At 53.3% G+C, this 19,175-nt stretch overlaps 1 protein-coding gene across 5 annotated transcripts in view; it reads left to right on the top strand.

Moving 5' to 3' along the window:
• The window catches only part of PDPR (pyruvate dehydrogenase phosphatase regulatory subunit), a 28,670-nt gene extending 10,015 nt beyond the window's left edge, over positions 1-18,655 (top strand). For 4 of the 5 annotated variants that reach the window (XM_053271313.1, XM_053271310.1, XM_053271314.1 and 1 more), the window contains 12 exons: positions 579-696; positions 1,030-1,179; positions 2,122-2,314; positions 4,226-4,350; positions 4,873-5,028; positions 5,113-5,246; positions 6,980-7,128; positions 8,302-8,414; positions 9,476-9,570; positions 13,097-13,186; positions 13,722-13,904; positions 14,894-18,655. In XM_053271313.1, the coding sequence (XP_053127288.1) occupies positions 579-696; positions 1,030-1,179; positions 2,122-2,314; positions 4,226-4,350; positions 4,873-5,028; positions 5,113-5,246; positions 6,980-7,128; positions 8,302-8,414; positions 9,476-9,570; positions 13,097-13,186; positions 13,722-13,904; positions 14,894-15,301 (1,914 nt within the window). In that variant the 3' untranslated portion in view covers positions 15,302-18,655. Of the gene's footprint in view, positions 1-578; positions 697-1,029; positions 1,180-2,121; positions 2,315-4,225; positions 4,351-4,872; positions 5,029-5,112; positions 5,247-6,979; positions 7,129-8,301; positions 8,415-9,475; positions 9,571-13,096; positions 13,187-13,721; positions 13,905-14,893 lie in introns of those variants that run through there. The other variant, XM_053271315.1, reaches the window with a different exon arrangement.
• Positions 18,656-19,175: the final 520 nt, after the last annotated feature.

Raw genomic sequence — 19,175 nt, 5'->3', positions numbered from 1 at the left:
TTATTTTTTTATTTATGGCCAATGACCAAACAAAACCCCCTCACGCTGTCCTGTTCAAACACAAGGCGGCCCATCTAGTCCAGCATCAGTAGGTACGGGCATGCCCTCGCTCCTGATGTTGCTCCCCTGCAACCAGTATTGCAGGGGAGCAACAGCAGGAGCGAGGGCATGCGCGTACCTACTGGGGGAAACAAGATGCTGGACTAGATGGGCCGCCTTGTGTTTGAACAGGACAGCGTGAGGATCTGCTCCATCTTGCCTCTGGGGCTGGAGGTGGCCTGTCGCCATCAGACTCGTAGCCATGGATAGACTTGCCCTCCATGAATTGTCTAAGCCCCTTTCGAAGCTACCCAAGCTCGTGGCCATCCACTAATCCTGTCCTCCCCTTCTGCAGCATCTCTGGCTTATTGTCCTTTTATTCTGAGCAACGTTCAGGGCCCCTTACATAGCTTGTTCAGATCGCCTGAGAGCAGCGCTGCGTCTGAGCTTTGTAGTGTGTGCCGCGGGGGTGCAGCTGGCCTGCCCACAGGCTGCTGAGGTAGGTGCTAAATTGCGCCCCCCCCCCCGGTGTTTTTCAGTGGGCTTACGAGCTGGGCCTTTCCAACGAGGAGCCGGTCAGCATCCCGCTGCACGCCTGTGAACACTTCTACCTCCTGACACGGCCCTTGAAGACGCCGCTGGACAGCAGCACACCAAGTGAGGGCCCTTCCTCCGCTTGCCTCTCCGCTTCAGTATGAGGCAGCTTCCTATGTCTCTGTCTGCAGAGGATTCTGGGTGGTTGTGGGAGCAGCAGAGGCAGCGGGAGAATCCCGGCTGGCTTGTGCCTGTTGGGATGCCCAGTCCTCTGAGCGGAAGGCCTCATTTGGCCTCTCCCCGGCCAGCAGCCCTCTTCCTCCCTGTCCCCTGCCCCCTTGGAAGAGAGGCCAGCTGCACCTCCCCAAAGGGACTTGGGGCGGTGCTTCTCAGCGCTGGGCCTGCAGGGAGCCTCTGCCCAGGTTCAAGCGATGGTTCTTCCCTGCCACTCTCCAGTTATCGTGGACCCTGATGGACGGATCTACATCCGCAGCTGGCAGGGGGGCATCCTGTCAGGGGGCTTTGAGAAGAACCCCAAGCCTATCTTCACCGAGGGCCGGAACCAGCTGGAGATACAGAACCTGCAGGAGGATTGGGACCACTTTGGTATGCTGGGGGGCTGAGGGGGCGGGGCTGCAAAGGTGGATGCCCTGGGTTCTCGGTGCTCCCTTCTTGGGGGAAACATCTGCCCGTTGACTTCAGCAGCCCATTTGAGGGAGGCCTTGGAGTGGCTCAGGGTGGGTGACTGCAGGGCTTCTTTTCTCCTTTCTGCCCGTGCTTAAGTTGGTTCATAGAAAAATCCCTTTTCGCTGACACCCTCCACCCACTGTGGGCAGTGCTGTGGCATTGCACGTGGCCCCGATGTTCTTGCTGGGCCTTGCAGTGTGAGGGGAAGTGCTGAGCCAAAAAGCTGTACAGGCTGCAGAGTGAAAGGCAAGCTGGCTGCAGCCACTGTGAGGCCGGGCAAGAAGGGACTGAGAGCCCTGCACTCGGGAAGGCAGTCCATACCACCATATACTGGGCAGGAGATGAGTCCTAGCCAGTTTCAGGAGCTGGGCGTGCTCCAGTGTTGCAACTGTGTGTTAGACATAAACAAGAGGAGAGCTGGTCTTGAGGTTGCAAGCATGACTTGTCCCCTTAGCTTAGCAGGGTCTGTCCTGGTTGCATTTGAATGGGAGACTAGAAGTGTGAGCACTGTGAGATATTCCCCTCAGGGGATGGAGCCGCTCTGGGAGGAGCAGAAGATCCCAAGTTCCCTCCCTGGCATCATCTCCAAGATAGGGCTGAGAGAGACTCATGCCTGCTACCTTGGAGAAGCCGCTGCCAGTCTGTGAAGACAATACTGAGTGAGATGGACCAAGGGTCTGACTCAGTATATGGCCGCTTCCTCTGTTCCTAACTGGTTAGGACTCTTCTCCTACGTGGCTTATGGTCATGGCAGCCGCCCTAGTATGTTGCCCCTCCACACAAAAAGATGAAAGGCCTCCTCTCAAGGGCTGCTTGAAATTAAATTGCTCTGTCTCGTCTTGTGGGGCCGGCGGGGAACAGAGCCGCTTCTGAGTGCCCTGCTGCGGAGGATGCCGGGAATGGAGGCCCTGGAGATCGTGCAGCTGGTGAATTGCCCAGAATCCTTCACTCCAGACATGCGATGCATCATGGGAGAGTCGCCTGCTGTGCAGGGCTACTTCGTCCTGGCTGGAATGAACTCGGCCGGCACATCCTTTGGCGGGGGAGCAGGCAAGTAAGTGGCCCGCCTCCCTCTGTCTGCCTGGGGAGAGGGGGAGCGCCATGGGGCACTGGACATCCTCTGTAGCGGAGGCTGGCGCTACACGTACCACCACCAGCACCACACAAGGGCCAGAGCGCTTTCTGTCTGTTTCAGCTGATATGCCAGCTGCGCCCGTTGCTTGAGATAAACAACCTCAGAACAGTAGTGCTTATGCTGGTACCCTCCAGACTCTACTGCAATGGGCTCCATGCAGGGATGAAATACAAGCAACAGAAAACAAAACCCTGTTTGGATCTGACAATATCAAGACATCAAGAAAGAATCCAAATACTATGTGCTAATGTTTAATAATAATAATAATAATAATAATAATAATAAATAAAATAAGCAGCTTTACTGGGAACAGCCTATATTCTGCAACGATATCTATAACAATTGACAATAAAATTCTGGCATCCCAGGTCCTTGGGAAGTACTCGATGTCTGGATAAAACAAACCAGTCAATAACACCTGTCTGACTGTGTAAACAAGAAATAATAATAATAATAATTGTTATAGATTCGTCACAGAATATAGGCTGTTCCCAGTAAAGCTGCTTTTTGTAATTGGCTGATGGTGATTTCTGTGGCCCCTATGGTGTTGAGCTGCTCTTCAAGGTCTTTTGGGACTGCACCCAGGGCACCAGTTACCACTGGGATTGACAATAACAATTATAATTACTATAACAATTGACAATAAAATTCAGCCATCCCATGTCCTTGGGAAGGACTCGATGTCTGGATAAAACAAACCAGCCAATAACACCTGTCTGACTGTGTAAACATGAAATAATAATAATAATTAATTAATAATAATGCACTGGAACATCTGAAAAAAATACAAGCTACCTCCAGCCAAACATTGGTGGGACCATAAAATTGAAAAAGTGGTAGAAAATGAAGATGCAAAAATATTATGGGACTTCTGACTACAAACAGACAAACATCTGACACAATACACCAGATATCACTGTAGTCGAGAAGAAAGAAAAACAAGTTAAAATAATTGACATAGCAATACCAGGGGATAGCAGAATAGAAGAAAAAGAAATAGAAAAAATCACAAAATACAAAGATCTACAAATTGAAATTGAAAAGCTGTGGCAGAAAAAGACCAAAATAATCCCAGTAGTAATTGGCGCCTTGGGTGCAATTCCAAAAGACCTTGAAGAGCACCTCAACACCATCGGGGCCACAGAAATCACCATCAGCCAGTTACAAAAAGCAACTTTACTGGGGAACAGCCTATATTTTGTGATGATATCTATAATAATAACAACAATATTGATAATAAAATTCCTTGGGAAGGACGTGATTTCTGGATAAAACAAACCAGTCAATAGCACCTGTCTTACTGTGTAAACAAATAATAATAATAAATAAATAAACTGTATGGTTAAGAACTATCTGGACTATATTAAATATAATGAATACAAATCAGTACAATATATCTAGGTACCACACTAAAGTTGATGGGAAATCATACTTTTAATTAAAATAATCTCTGTGTGTCCAATTGAAAGGATAAAAATCCAGTAATTCATTTCCAAAGTCATGTCATCGATGAGTCGGAGAAGCATTCACAAATGCTCCCAGGTAGTTGCAATGTCATGTTTTGAATGAAAGATAAAATGTCAGGTCATCGTTTTGCCTGTATCTGATCAACCTCGTGATGTGGCCAAACGCGTTTCGCCTGGACGAAGCTTTTATCAGTGGCAATTTCTACTGGTAGTCTCCAGTCCCAGCATGGGGATTGGCCTGGCCCTGGTTTCTCCCTTCAGCGAGAAGGGAGTGGCAGTTCCATCCCCACCTTGGGTCAGGATGCAGCTCTCCCGTCGGCTTGCCCCTCTAACCGCCAGGCCCTGCTGGTCCCTCTCCACACAGGTACCTGGCTGAGTGGATGGTGAACGGCTACCCCTCCGACAACGTCTGGCCACTGGACCTGAAGCGCTTTGGCACTTTGCAGAGCAGCCGCACTTTCCTCCGCCATCGCGTCATGGAAGTGATGCGTAAGTCAAACCTACCTGCCGCATCAAGAGGGCCTGTCTCAGCCTCTCCTGCCTTTGTGGACTTGGGCAGGTGGTGATGAAGATGAGATTCCACCGCCGAAAAAACCTGAACGGTGGCACCCCCTCCGCAGGGATGTACCTTGGTGACTTTTAGCAAGGCTTTTAAGAAACAGTGCATCGGCAGGGCTGATCTCTCCCCCGCCCTCTCCCCTTGCTGTCTCACTGATTGTGCACTTTTGGTAAGAATGTACTTGCGTTTATTATTTTCTTCTTTTGGTATTTTGAGCCACGTTTGTTAGCCACCTTGTACATTCCTTAGAACTGAAAGATGAGATGCATTGTGAATAAAAAGACAGCTCTGGCGGGGCTTAGTATAAGGCAGCCTATGTTCCTCCTGCTAAACCGGGACACCTACATTCCAGGGCCGCAATCGTGTGTGGGTCCTCCTGGTTGGGCTAGAGAGGCAATGGCTTTGTGTTCCTTCCAGCACTGTGACTCTGTGGTTTTGTGTGACCCTTCCAGCCCTGATCTATGACTTGAAAGTCCCCCGCTGGGATTTCCAGACTGGCCGGCAGCTGCGCACGTCACCTCTCTATGACCGGCTGGATGCCCAAGGAGCGCGGTGGATGGAGAAACACGGCTTTGAGAGGGCAAAGTTCTTTGTGCCGCCTGGGAAAGGTAGGAGCACTTTTTATTCCTTGGGATGCTGAGGGCCCAGCGCCCAGGCCGTGCTTGCTAAGCCTCGTGCCTCTTCCGCTTTAGATCTGCTGGCCCTAGACCAGAGCAAGACCTTCTACAAACCAGACTGGTTTGACATCGTGGGGGCAGAGGTCAAGTGCTGCAAGGAGGCGGTGTGTGTCATCGACATGTCCTCCTTCACCAAGTTCGAAATCAGCGTAAGTGTGTGGCTCGGGGAAAGCGACCAATGCGCTCTGCTTAGCACCTCTAAGCTTGTGACCTGTCCGACTCCCAGAGTTCGTTGGATAACATATCTGAGTTGCCTTTTCTAAAAAAAAGAATAGCCGTTTACACAAGTAAGCAAAACAAAAGCACTTACCCAAAAGGGATGTTGTAGGAAAGGGAGAAAAGAGGAGCTGGACTGGGGTTAGCAACCTTGGCTCCCCATTTATTGAGGCTGGGGATGATGGGATTTGTAATTCAACATCAGCTGGAGAGCCCAGGTTTGCCCATCCCTGAGCTAGATTATGCAAGGAGTCCCACAGTTTACCTGATTGATTAAGTGTTGTCAAGTCGGTGCTGACTCTTAGCAACCACATAGATTACACAGCTGCCCTGCCCTGCCCACAAAGTTGTTTATAGCAGGACTCTCAAACCTGGTCCTCAGATGTTGATGGACTACAGCTCTCATATTCCACAGCTGCAGGGCCAAAGGTTGGGGATGGTGGTTGCTGCGCTCCAGTGCTGTCTGGGACTCTAGTTTGAGAACCCCTGCTTTAGCCATTGTATGAGCAGATCAGGTGAGGGCCGTTGCTCAGTGATGAAGCACCTGCTTTTTGCATGCCGAAGATCCTGTGCCCACTACCCTGTCTTGTAGCCGTGAGACTCATAAGCAGACCACCCAAGGTATGAATACGATGATGACTTATATTTATATGCAACAAACATTCCCAAAGTGGTTTACATAGCTATAAATAAATAAGATGGCTCCCTGTCCCCAAAGGCCTTACAGTCTAAAAAAGAGACAGAAAATAGACACCAGCAACAGCTGCTGGGGGGATGCTGTGCTGGGGATGGAGAGGGCCGGTTGCTCCCCCCCTGCTCAATAGAGAGAATCACCACTTCAAAAAAGGCACCTCTTTGCTCAGTTAGAAGGGGATGAATGAGTAACCGCCTTGGGCTTGTTTTTAATAAAAGGTGGTATATAAATTTAACAATTTTTTTTAAAAAGGCAGGTCACATGATGGTTTATTGGGTAGGACAAGTGTCCTACTCAGCTCCGAGAGCTGCACACCCTCCCAGTTTTTGATCGTGTGCTAGCAACAACCTTGAGGGGAGGAGTCGGGAGCCGTCGGCTGCTAGAGAGGAACTGGGTGGGGTGGCTTTTCCTCCTGCCTCGTTAAAAAGTTGGGTGTGAAAGCTGGGTAGGACAGCACCATCCTGCTCAGTTCCTCTCTCCCGGACACGATCACCCCTGCTACCTAGGCTTCTTTTCGCACAGCTCCTGAAGCTGGTAATTGTCCTTCTCAGTTAACTCTGGCTTTGCATTTCTTTCCTCCTGCCTTGAATCTGCTGCCCATTTCATTGGGGGACCCCAACAATCTAGAACTCCAAGAGAGGGAGAAAAGCACTGTTCCCTCTAAGAGGGATTCCCAGATGTTGTTGACAACTCCTCCCAGAATCCCCAGCTGCAGTGGCTTTTGTTTGGGGATTATGGGAGATGTCGTCAACAACATCTAGAAATCCCTCTTAGCAGGAACGCTGGAGAAAAGATTTCCTGCATATTTTTTTCAAGACTCCATCTGTCTCTTGGGCGACACTTCTCCTCCTCCCACACCCATGACTTGAGTTACCTGTCCCATTGAGAGCTGGAATCTCTTCTAGGGGATGTTGGAGCCTGCTGTGCCTCTCTCCCTCTCCCTCCCGCCTCCCCCTTTCCCCACCTCTGCAGTCCACGGGGGACCAGGCCCTGCAGGTCCTGCAGTATCTCTTCTCCAATGACCTGGATGTACCAGTTGGACACATCGTGCACACGGGGATGCTCAATCACAGCGGGGGCTACGAGAACGACTGCAGCGTGGTCCGCATCAACAAACGCAGGTAGGATCATGCAGCTTGGGCCCCTTGCTTGCTTGCACGCACGCTGGCTTACTTGGCGCTGCCTCCTTGCTCTGGGTCCTTTCACACTGCACTCCCCACACTGTGCAGGGCCTGGTCCGGCCATGTGCCTGGAAGCAGAGATGGCACGGATCGCTCTGCAAAGATGGGCGAGGGTGTGATGTCTGGTGGGGGGGAGTTCCTTTGCTCATTACATAAGAGAGGGCCTCCCAGTCTGGGGTCCCCAGATGTTGGACTACAACTCCCATCATCCGCAGCCACAATTGCCAATGCTGGGCAGGGAGGAGTTTCTTTGCTCGATGGGAGTTTTAGTTTGGCAACATCTGGGGAACCAAGATTGTGAATCCTTGCCATGCCTTGCATTGTGTGAAGAAGTTGTTTCCTTTGTCCACCCTGAATCTACTCCTGTTCCTTTTCACGAGATTCAGCAGGTGGCAAGCTGTTCTCCAGGGACCTGACCTCCCTGCTTCCCTCCTTGTGTTGCTGCCCTTTGTCCCAGAGGACAGTTTTTCCTTTCCACACCAACAGGAGTATTCTTCCCTTGTCAGAGATCAGCTGCAGTCCAGATTGGGACCCTGGGGAGGGGAGGGGGCGGGGGCAAGAGTTCAAGTCCCTCACCTCTCATGTTGCGGTCCCAGACCAGACTGTACTGCCCACCCCACATCTCCCTGCCTGCTATTTGCATTTGCAAAGCCAAGTATACAGGCCCAGTCTTGGACCAGGCGTGCTGCCTAGTTTGGTCATGTGCCCCTTCTGGAAACTCATCTGGAAATTGATCTGTGGGATTCTCTGCCGCGGGATGTGGTGATGGCCACTAGCTTGAATGGCTTGAAAAGGGGCTTAGACAAATTCATGGAGGAGGACAGGTTTATCAGTGGCTGCTAGTCTGGTGGCTATAGTCCATCTCCAATCTCAGAGGCAAGATGCCTCTCAATACCAGTTGCAGGGGAGTCACAGCAGGAGAGAGGGCAGGCACACACCTCTTGCCTGTGGGCTCCCCAGCAGCATCTGGCGGGCCACTGTGGGAAACAGGGTGCGGGACTAGCTGGGCCTCCGTGGGCCTGATCCGGCAGGGCTGTTCTTGTGCAAACAGCTGTGGCCGGCTCTGCTGCCCCTTCCCTGTGCTTAACAGCTTTGGTGTCGTTTGTCTTGCAGCTTCTTCATGATTTCTCCCACAGACCAGCAGATCCATTGCTGGGCCTGGCTGAAGAAGCACATGCCTGAAGATAGCAACCTGCTCTTGGAGGACGTCACCTGGAAGTATACAGGTATGCCGGGGTGGGGTGGGGCGGCAGCCGGACTGGCACAGCCGGAGCAACTTGGAGTCGCACCGAGGAACCCGCTAAACATGACTAGTGGTTGCTGGTTCGAATCCCTGCTGATCTCTTTCCCAGACTATGGGAAGCACTTATATTGGGCAGCAGCGATATAGGAAGATGCTGAAAGGCATCCTCTCAAACTACACGGGAGGAGGCAATGAGAAACTCCTCCTGTATTCTACCCAAGACAACCACAGGGCTCTGTGGGCGCCAGCCGTCGACACCGACTCAGTGGCACATCTTTACTTTGTTTCCCGTACTGCCGCACCTGAAAGCTCTTCCCAGAAGCGCTGCCCAGCACCCGCTGCGGCAGAGGATCGGCTCCACAGCCGGCCTCCGCACATGCATGGAGGCCATTGGTGGCCACACCAGTGGCCTCTGCCAGCCGAGTGGCGTTGCTGATCCTCCACCAGCTGCTGCTGCTGGGGAAAGCTTTCAGGTGTGGCGCTTTGGGAGGTAAGCACCTACTAATTTATACCTAAAGGTGCCTCCCAGTGCCCGCACCAGCCACCACTGGGTCCAGGGTTAGGGCAACAATGGACACCTGGTTGTCCTCTCTCCGTGGAGTGATCTTTGGAGAACGTTCCTGCCAATCTTCATTTCCATTCCTCTGATAACACTGACAACACTTTATAGTGGTCCTTGTGTTTCGAAACCCTTTAAAAGCATTGAAGGCATCCTTGCAAATGTGGCCATTGCAGGCCCAATGGTCAGGACAATCAAGGCACAAGAGAGCCCTGGATGATATAGGTCTTTCAGTGCTCTCTCCTCTTTCCCATCTCCAGGGGTGCAGACCTTATCAAACATCACAGGGTGCATGCATTCATCCCCACCCAGGTGGTATCCGCTACCCCAGCTGGCTTATGCACTTTTTTTTTACAGCCCTGAGGTGGAGCTGTGAGAGAGGTCAAAAGAAATCTGGGTGGGGGGAGCAGCTGATGGTGTGGGCCCTCCCTTTGACTGCTGCCGGCCACTTAGAGGTCACAAATGTTCTGCTTTTCTCTGCTCAGCTCTCAATCTGATTGGCCCACGTGCCGTGGATGTCCTCTCAGAGCTGTCCTATGCACCAATGACCCCAGAGCATTTCCCCTCTCTCTTTTGCAAGGTACGTTGCTTTTTGGATTCTTTATTTATTTTTTAACAATGGCAGGGAGGAGAGAGAGAGAGGCCATGCGTAGGACAGAGGGGCATGCACTGGGATACCTGTGGTCGTGTGCATGCGTCGCCTTGGAGTGGGATTTGTTCAGTGGTCTTCAAAATGTGTTCTGCGGAAACCTGGGGGCTCCTCCCTGGGAAGTTCAGTAATAGCAGACCAACTCTCCTGAAAGACTGCTGAGCTTAGGCTGCAGGATACAGGTTTCTGCAGCAAGAAGTTTCTGGAGCAAACATGTCAGGGCCCCTTAATGCACAAAGTGATGTGGAAAAGGTTGCCTGAGGCTAGGAGGTGTTGAAGACTGTTGTGCTCTCAGGCAGGGCTTCCTACCTGTGGGTCCAGGGGTGAAGCAATCATTGAGCAAGGAGGCACAAATGTCCCTGGGCCCCTGAAGGAGGAGGGCCCACCAGCTGGGTGACAGCTCACTCTTGGCTCTCTCCGCTCCCATCTCCCTGACTCACTGGCAAGCTGGTGGCTCACGATCGCAGGACTCCTCTTGGCTTCGTAAAAGACAAGTCTTCTCCAGGAGATTTCTCAAAAAAAACCCCTCTGAGCCAGGGGAATGCACATGTGCAAGTGCGTCTGTTCCGAATGTGTGCATGGGGAGTGTGTGATATTATTTGCATAGTTGTGAGAGGAAGGACATGCCAACAATGCTTTGGTTTTTACCAGGTCCTTACACTTCTTCTACACGGTGTAGGCGGAGGGGGGGAGGTGGAAGAGTGGGGAGACAGGGGCCCATCTTCACCTTTGTCCCAGGGCCCACTCCAACCTTGCTACTCCCCTGCTTGGGCCACCAGATGTTGGACTACAACTCCCATCATCCCCAGCTGGTGATGATGGGAGTTGTAGTCCAACAGTATCTGGGTATTCAAGGATGGGAAGCTATGTTTTTGAATGTTCGGAGTGCTTCATATACATTATTAAGGATGTGCACAAAATGTAATCCGGACTGCCGGATCGCAGCACGTCCCTTTAACGGAGGGACTACACATCCCCTGTCACATGGTGGAGAGCAGGGGCCTGCTCCTCAACTGCTCGCCTCCACGCTATCATCATCTGCTGCTGGCACTTAATGATAGCTGAGCGGGGCACTGCGATTAAGGAAGTGGTGGCGAGTGGTGGAGGAACAGGTAGGGACTTGCTCTCCTCCATCTGAAAGGGGATGTGTAATCCCTTCATTAAAGGGATGTGCTGCGATTTGGTGTCCAGATTGTGTTTTGTGCACATCCCAATGCATTATTTCAGCAAGACCAGAAAGATCATCGTTATTATTCCCATGTATTGCAGGTCGGAAGGCCAAAGGGCAATTCTAAAGGTAACGGAATCAGACATGTTACCGCTTTTTCAATGAGTGTTGAAAATTTTTCAAGCAGATTTTAAAATTGATACTATAGATACCCACTGGCAAGAGGACATCTCCTAAGGCCATCTTTTTACAAAACCCCTAAATATTATAGATGGTGCCTGAAATGTTCAAAATACATTGGTAACAAAATCCGAATCTTTGGGCATAGTTGCTGGTTCTGTTTCTGATGTGTTTTGGACATTTCAGACAATATCTATAGTATTTAAGGGTTTTGTAAAAAGATGGCCTTATAGTGGGAGATGTTCCCTTGCTAGTACAGTGGGTGTACGTACTGTCAACTTGAAGATTTGCTCACGGCTGCAGTCATGGAAAAAGTGGTAACATGCCTGATTCCGTTGCCCTTGGAATTGCCCCAAGGCCAAGAGATGGTGGCTTGCCTGAGGCCACTTTGTGTGTCGAGGCTCTGTCTCTTGGCCTCCACACCACACTGCCTCGCTTGTCTTCCCCAGTTGCTGCCTTCCTCCTCCTTTGAAATGTGAAGCTTTCCCAAGCCCGCGCGAGAAGGTACATTTCTGTAAGGTCGAAAACCTACACTGGGGTCTCAGTGCCCACGAGCCAGTGAGGCTTTGCCTCCAATCGCACCCCTCCCTCCCCAATTATAGCAGGGTGGCGGAGTTGGTCGTAAATTGGCTGGCCGCAAGGCAATTGAAAGGGGGGGCTTGTGTGCCCTGCAGAAATATGAGCACTCTGGAATGTCTTGAGCGATTCTGGCGTGTGCAGAATACTTGTGAGCTTGTTTATTTTTATTCTTACGGATGTACCGTCTGCATTTCTGACCGCTCTCCAAACTACACAGCCCTTTTGTCCACAGACAGAGGATCTTGTGTCCATCCTCTGGTGCCTGTGAAGGGCGGGGGGGGGGCGCACTTGGTCAAAGGAGCCTTTCCAGATGGGGCAGCCCTCTGCTGAGCACCCCCCGCCCACCCAAAGCAGCTTTTCACCCAGCAAGCCAGGGAGCCTTCCGAGAGAAACCTCCATCTCGCCTCTTGGCCAGTAGATGTTAATGGTCTGCTGATGGGACCTCTCTCCAGTCACCTGAGTGTGAGGAGGAGGAGGAGGAGGGGAATTTCCTCTGCTTAGACATTCCAGAGGAGTAGTGGTGTTACTGCATTCCAGCAACAATGGCTACAACCCAGTTCGGACATTGTGCTGTACGAGTGTGTTTGTGTGAATGACTCGACCTGTGTTCATTTGAAAGGTGAACCTGGATTTGGGCCCTTCAAATGCATGGTTCAGACAGGAAGCGTGCTTCTGTACCTGTGTTCAACATAACATGCGAATGATTGAGCACTGGAGGGCTCCTTGAAGGGAATCTTAATTCTTTTGAGCCCCTGCACCATCTTGGGAGGTGGGCACGGAGTGCTGGGAAGCGTAGCCCTTCCCGGGGCTTTCCTCCTAGAGCACTCCGTCTCTCTTAAAGGGCCCAGCACTGAGAAACACGCAGTACTCTCAGCACAGTGGGAAATGGCTCTCGTATTTAAGGGTGTCTTTATTTTTTTTCCCCCCCAAATTGGCCTCCACTTGAAAAATAGTGAAGATCATTGGCCTAGTCCCAGCGAAGTTGAGACATCCTGTACCTACAGCTGGCTCTTTCTCCCCTCTTCCACTGAAATGCTGCCTATTCCATGGCAGAACTGCTTTTAGGAGTGAGTCCAGCTCTTTCTGCTGGGCAGCTGCTCACCTTTGCCGCGTTGGGCAGAGTGCGTGATTGCTCTCTCTCTCTCTCTCTCTCTCTCGTCTCTGGGTTTTGTTCATGGGAGGAGAGCTGGTCTTGTGGTAGCAAGCATGACTTGTCCCCATAGCTAAGCAGGGTCTGCCCTGGTTGCATTTGAATGGGAGACCAGAGGTGTGAGCACTGGAAGATATTCCCCCCTTAGGGGATGAAGCCGCTCTGGGAAGAGCAGAAGATTCCAAGTTCCCTCCCTGGCAGCATCTCCAAGATACGGCTGAGAGAGACTCCTGCCTGCAACCTTGGAGAAGCCGCTGCCAGTCTGTGAAGAGAATACTGAGCTAGATGGACCAATGGTCTGACAAAGTATATGGCAGTTTCCTATGTTCCTATGTTCTGGGTCAACCTGAACCCTCTCCGTTTGGTCCCTGTTTCTGCAGGAAATGAGCGTGGGCTATGCCAACGGCATCCGTGTCATGAGCATGACACACACCGGAGAGCCAGGATTCATGCTCTACATCCCAATTGAGGTGAGAGGCTCCTCTGGCCTTGGGCGAGCTCCCTAGTTTGTGGGACCTTTGGGCCCATTGCCACTGGGGAGACCCAGGCCCTGTTTTTCCAGAGGGTGGTCTAACCAGCCTGAACCAGTCTTGGGAACTTCTGCCCTAAACTGTGAAACTGTGCCACCCTTTCCAGTATATTGTATTTACCCACATCCAAGATAAGGTCCCCCCGCCCCTGCATTCCTTCCTGTTAAATATAGGGGGATTGTCTTGAATTCAGAGTCCTCTTCCTTTGGGGTAAATACAGGTATAAGCTGTATTTAATCTCTGCCCGTTAAGGCATCGCCTTAGATTCAGCGTCTCCTTCTATTCGGGTAAATATGGTAGCCGATTTAGAGTCGCATTGGCAGCTACTTTAATGGGTCTGGATAATTCTGCTGCCTGCAGGGTTGTGCCATTGGCTGTATCGGCTGCCAGGTCTCAGTGCCAGGGAGTTGCGGAGAAATTGCCGCCTTGGGCCACCTGGTGGCGCCCATGATGTCTTTTGTCTCTCCCTCCGCAGTACGCCCTGCACGTGTACAACGAGGTGATGAGCGTGGGGCAGAAGTACGGCATCCGGAACTCGGGCTACTACGCTCTCCGCAGCCTGCGCATTGAGAAGTTTTTTGCCTTCTGGGGCCAGGACTTGGATGCGTTCACCACCCCTCTGGAATGTGGGCGCGAGTTCCGGGTTAAGCTGGAGAAGGTGCACGCAAGCAGGGGCGACGGGTTGCTGGAGCCGGGCTTGGGCGCGGGTGGGAGCCGCCGAAACAGAAGCTCTCTGTGCTCCGGAGCGGGGCTTTCTGAGCTTGGGGGCGGGCCTTACACCAGTGAGCGGGAGTGGCCCCCTTTGCTAAGCAGGGCCTGCCTTGGCTTGCATTTGGATGGGAGACGACATGTGGCCGCTGTAAGAGATTCCCCCGAGGGGATGGAGCATCTGCTTTGCTTGCAGGCAGAAGGTCCCGGGTTCCCTCCCTGGCAGCATCCTCCAGGAAGGGCTGGGTGAGGCTCCTGCCTGCAACCTTGGAGAAGCCGCTGCCAGTCTGGGTAGACTATACTGAGCTGGATGGACCCAGGGTCCGACTCAGTACTAGGCAGCTTCCGGTGTCCCTATGTCGAGGAGAGCTGGTCTTGGGGTAGCAAGCGTGAATTGTCCCCTTTGCTAAGCAGGGTCTGCCTTGGTTTGCAGTCGGTTGGGAGGCTACATGATGTGAGCGCTGTAAGATCTTCCCCTGAGGGCAGGGTTGGGCAAGCTTGGCCCTTCAGCTGTGGTTGAACTACAACCCCCATCATCCCCAGCCACGGGGGATGATCCCCAGCCACGGGGGATGATGGGAGTTGTTGTTCGACAACAGCTGGGGGACGCAAGTTTGCCCGCCTCTGCCTTATGGGACGGCACCGTAGCTCAGTAGTGGAGCAGCTGCTTACGTACAGGAGGTCCCAGGTCAGTCCCTGGCAGCTGGGAAATGCAGGGCTGGGCATGTCTGTCTGGAATCTCAGCGAGGTGCTGCCAGTCAGCGCAGACGGCCCTGCACGAGACGGACCATGGCCTGACTCGGTAAAAGGCAGCAGCTCCCTGTGTCCCTATGTCAGCCCTTCCAAAGCAGCGCCTCCTCTGGTTCTCTCTCTCAAAAGCCCCCTGTTGACTGCCCCTGCTGAGCGCCCCCCTCTCTCTCCCCCCCGCCCCCTCCCCAGGGCACCGACTTCATTGGGCGGGAGGCCCTGATGCGCCAGAAGCAGGAGGGGGTGTCCAAGCGCTTCACCATGTTCATCCTGGAAGACCACGACACGGACCTGGACCTCTGGCCCTGGTGGGGGGAGCCCATCTATCGCAACGGCCACTACGTGGGCAAGACCACCAGCAGCGCCTACAGCTACACCCTGGAGCGGCACGTCTGCCTGGGCTTCGTCCAGAACCCGCACCCGGACACGGGCGAGGAGCAGCTGGTGACGCCCGACTTTGTCAACCAGGGCGAGTACGAGATCGACATCGCCGGGCAGCTCTTCCAGGCCAAGGCCAAGCTCTACCCCTTCAGCTCCCTCCTCATGCCCCCCCGCCGGCGCAAAGACGCCATGGAGTTCAGCGGCTTCCAGGGGAAGTAACGCCACCCGGCCGGCAGGAGCGATGCCCAACCTCTGCTGCTGCTGCTGCTACAGAAGGACTCTGTGTAGCCTTTGGGGTCTGTTACATTTTGTACATCCTAGACCAGGAGTGGGTGGCCTTGGCTTTGCAGCTGGTGCCGGACTGCGTTGTCGGTCAGCAACAGCGGGAGAGCCAAGGTTGCCTCTCCCGTTCTAGATCTCCTCTCTCTCTCTCTCTCTTTCTTTTTCTTCCCCCTGATATACACACTCCTGTCGCTGCGGTCCCAGCCACTCAGCTCCAGGCCAAAGGGCTCTGTGGGGTGGAGAAGTGAGCGCTTGCTCTCCTGAACACGAGCGCTCTCTGTAACAAGGATCCCCAGAGGTGGCTGGCTACAACCCAGCCAAAGGCTGTTGCAGCTGGGGATGATGGGAGTTGTAGTCAGCCGCGCCTGCGAATCCCGGTTGCAGAGAATACTGCTGAACCCGCCCTAAGAGCGCAGGATGCAGCCTTGCAGGACCTCCTGGGTCTGCTTTCCCTCTCCTTTTCGATAGCACTTCGCACCCCCTGCTCTTGCCAGCGGTGCAGGAGCAGGGACACCTCCCCTCCTCTCCGCCTGCAGCGCTCCTCTCTCGGTGCGCTCTGTTGCTGGAGGGGGCCCCGGAGGCCGGCTGCTCCAGAGCTGTCCCTCCACAAGGCAGACTTGAGCCGGTCTGAACATGCGGAGTCGCTCAGGGGGTTCTCGATGGGGTTGGACAGCAGCTCCCATCATGCTCAGCCACAGTGGGTTGCAGCTGGCGATGATGCTCCTTGCAGTCCAACAGTGGCTGGGTCCTCAAGAGCGAGGATCCCTGGTGGAAGGGTGCTGAAAGAGAACTGTCTGGTGGTGGTGTGGGGGCCTCTTTCTTCTGCCGTGTCTCCTCCTCCGTGTCTGTGAATTGCACTGCCCAGACAACGGCCTCTGGACTTGCTGCACGCAGGATTCCCCCTCCACCACTTACTCTTTCCGCTCTCTGGGTTTGTTGGTTTCTTTCTTTGTTTTGCTCTGTGTGTGTTCCATCTTGGGCTGCCCGTGCAATGTGTGAGATTCTCACCGAAGCACTGCAGGAGCCAAACAGCCTCGCCCTGTGTGTGTCCAGCGGCTTGGTGTCTGGGACCGAGCCCCTGCTCCTTTTAGCAAAGACCTATCCCTGGCTCCTCTTCCTCCGTCGTCCCCCTCCACGTCGTGTGCGTGAGGTGGCTCTGTAACTCATCTCTTCTGCCCATCTGGGAAGCTTGTAGACCCAGAGTGGCTGAGCATCATCCCCAGGAGGGGTTCTCAGATCTGGGTCCTTAGCTGATGTTGGACTACAACTCCCATCACCCTCAGGCCATTGTGGCTGAGGATGATGGGAGTTGTAGTCTAACAAGCACTGGGGGCCCAGGTTTCAGAAGTCCTGCCATGCAATGTTTTTGTTGCAGCTGCTTTTTCTGGTAGAGAGTGTCAGTAACTCCAGCCTGCTTCCACTCCTCGGTTGGCAAGAAGGCCGGAGAGGTCTGACTGTAAACTCCCCCTTGACTGGACTTATGTGCAGGGGGAAGAGGCTTTGTCCCCACCAGAAAGGGTCTGCCTTGCCCTGGCAAAATAGAGGCAGAATCCAGCCTTGCTTGTGCTAGTTGCTGGAAGGCTGTGGCTTGACACCTGCCAGGCATAACCTCCCCACAAAGGCAGCGGCACTGTCTGTGAAACCCCCGGGGCTCGTTCACATTACCCTAAAGAGGGTCGGAGGAGCCCCCAGCCAGGGCAGGAGAGCTGTGCCCGCTCTTGACCGCCAGTCGTCCATTTGCAAAGATCTGGGGAGGAGGGGAGCATGACCGCGAGGAGCTGGCCTCCCACAGCCTGTCCCTTGCGTTTTACCGAGGTGGACAAAAGGTGGTCCTGCCCAGCTCCCACGTGATCACTCCTTCCCCTCCTCCAGCCTTGAGCACACGACTGCCACTCGCAAACACACAGCCGCCACTTGGGAGCATGCACGCAGCTCTCCAGCCCTGTCTGGGCACTCCTCTGACCCTCTGCAGGGCTGTGTGGACAAGCCTACGGACCTCTGCCCTAGCAAGGACGTTGGCCCCGCTGGAGCAAAGACCGGGCCTCTCCTCCGTTTCCCCCCTTCTCTGCCTTCTGAAACCTTCCATTTAGGCCCTGGCAGAGGCTGGGCAGATGGCACGTTCATTTCCTTCGCCATCCCCAGGAGTTTCAAAGAGACGCTGCTTCTCACGCTTTTGCCTCCAGTCAGACAGGCGGTCTGGGTTTTTCTCTTTCAAAAACCTGCAAAAGCCTGTTGGACCAGAGGCAGCGGTGCAATAGAAGAAATGTGTGTTTGCCCCACGGAAAGGGAATCTTCTGCCAAATCACTCCCAGCTCTCCGGGGCCATGTATGATTCCATCTGTTAGCAAACTAGAAATGGCCTAATTCGGAGTCCACCTAGAAATGCACTTTTGCAGGCCAGAGTTGAGGTCGGTCACAAAGCTCAGACCCTTGCTTTTACGTGGAGCCCGTCTTGTGGGATCTGGGGTCTGCTGGCTGCCTTCCTTTCCCCCAGCCCCCTTCCAGTACAGCTCTCCTGTTCTGGCGGATTCTCTTTCTCCCTCCTGCTTTTCCAAACAAGCTTGGGGGCGGGGGGATGCCACAACGCGCCAGGCTTCCCTCCTCGCCCCCCCGGAGGCACTCCTTGAGGATTCTCGGATGCACTTTAGTCATGTTTTGTTCATTCTGACCTTTAACGCCGCCCTCCTTGATCAGCCGTTCCTTCCAGGAACAAACTCCTAAGCTGGTGGAGGGTGTTTGTATTACTATTATGATTCATATCCTTATCATTATTGTTTTTAAACGGAAAGCTCTTGCCCGCGTCGCTTCTGTGGAACAGGCTCTAGAGATGCAGCGCTGGGCAAACGTCTCCTCCCCTTTGGAGTGCCTTACGCTCATGAATGTGACCCGACAGACCTGGCTCCTTCCCACCCCACCCCACCCCACCTTCTTGACTCCCTGCTCGCCTGCCGTAGCAGTGCGCCGTGGCCAGGGATCGGGATACTTCTCACCCTCCCTGACTCATTTGGGATGTGGACGCCGTTCGCAGCTCTCGCCTGCCTCTCTGCAGAGGGCGCTTCTCTTTGGCCGACAGAAAGAGGACCTTGTCACAGCCACTGGCCACTTTTCTGGCAGAAGCCAATCCTGAGAACTCTCAGTCCAAAGCGCACACGGCGGCCACCTGTGTCTCATCCTGTTTGCCAACCAGGGAGCTGCATCTTCACCATGCAGCATTTCAGCCGATATTTCCTGTTCCGGGTTGAATTTTCAACGCTGCCTGGTTTGTATCTCAATAAAGAGTTGTTTTACCTACTCCTGCCATGGAGTCTGTGGGCTGTTTCCTAGGAATGTCTGGGACCTTGAGCTTGACTCCCTGGCTTCTTGCTCAGGCAGCTGCATCCACTCTCCAGAGAGAGAGAGAGAGAGAAGACCTATTTGCGTGTTAAGTTCAACACTCAACACAAGTATACAGTGTACACAGGTCCAGTTATTCACACATGCTGAACACACATACAGCAGTCCCATGTCCTCTCAGTACCTGCATATGCCAGGGGCCTGTCCCTGGGTTTACTTTCAAAATGAATGCCCAGTCATCTACTCAGAAAAGCATGCCTGAGTGTACAGACTCCAGAGACAGACTGCTGTCACTGTGAAGAGCATCGGCGGGGTGTGAATGAGAGTGAGGGGGCAGAAGTTCCACCGTGCTTTGGGATAACTGCACTCGCGTACAGCTTAAAAAATAATCTTTTTTTACCTGGATCCAAATCTAGGTTTTTTCCTAAGTTCTTTGATGTTAGAAATGGGGGGCGAGGTGTCCTCTTAAATTCAGAGT

The sequence above is a fragment of the Hemicordylus capensis genome, chromosome 9 (genome assembly GCF_027244095.1).
Source record: "Hemicordylus capensis ecotype Gifberg chromosome 9, rHemCap1.1.pri, whole genome shotgun sequence".
Classification (NCBI taxonomy): Eukaryota; Metazoa; Chordata; class Lepidosauria; order Squamata; family Cordylidae; genus Hemicordylus; species Hemicordylus capensis.
This window is presented reverse-complemented; position numbering and strand designations above follow the sequence as displayed.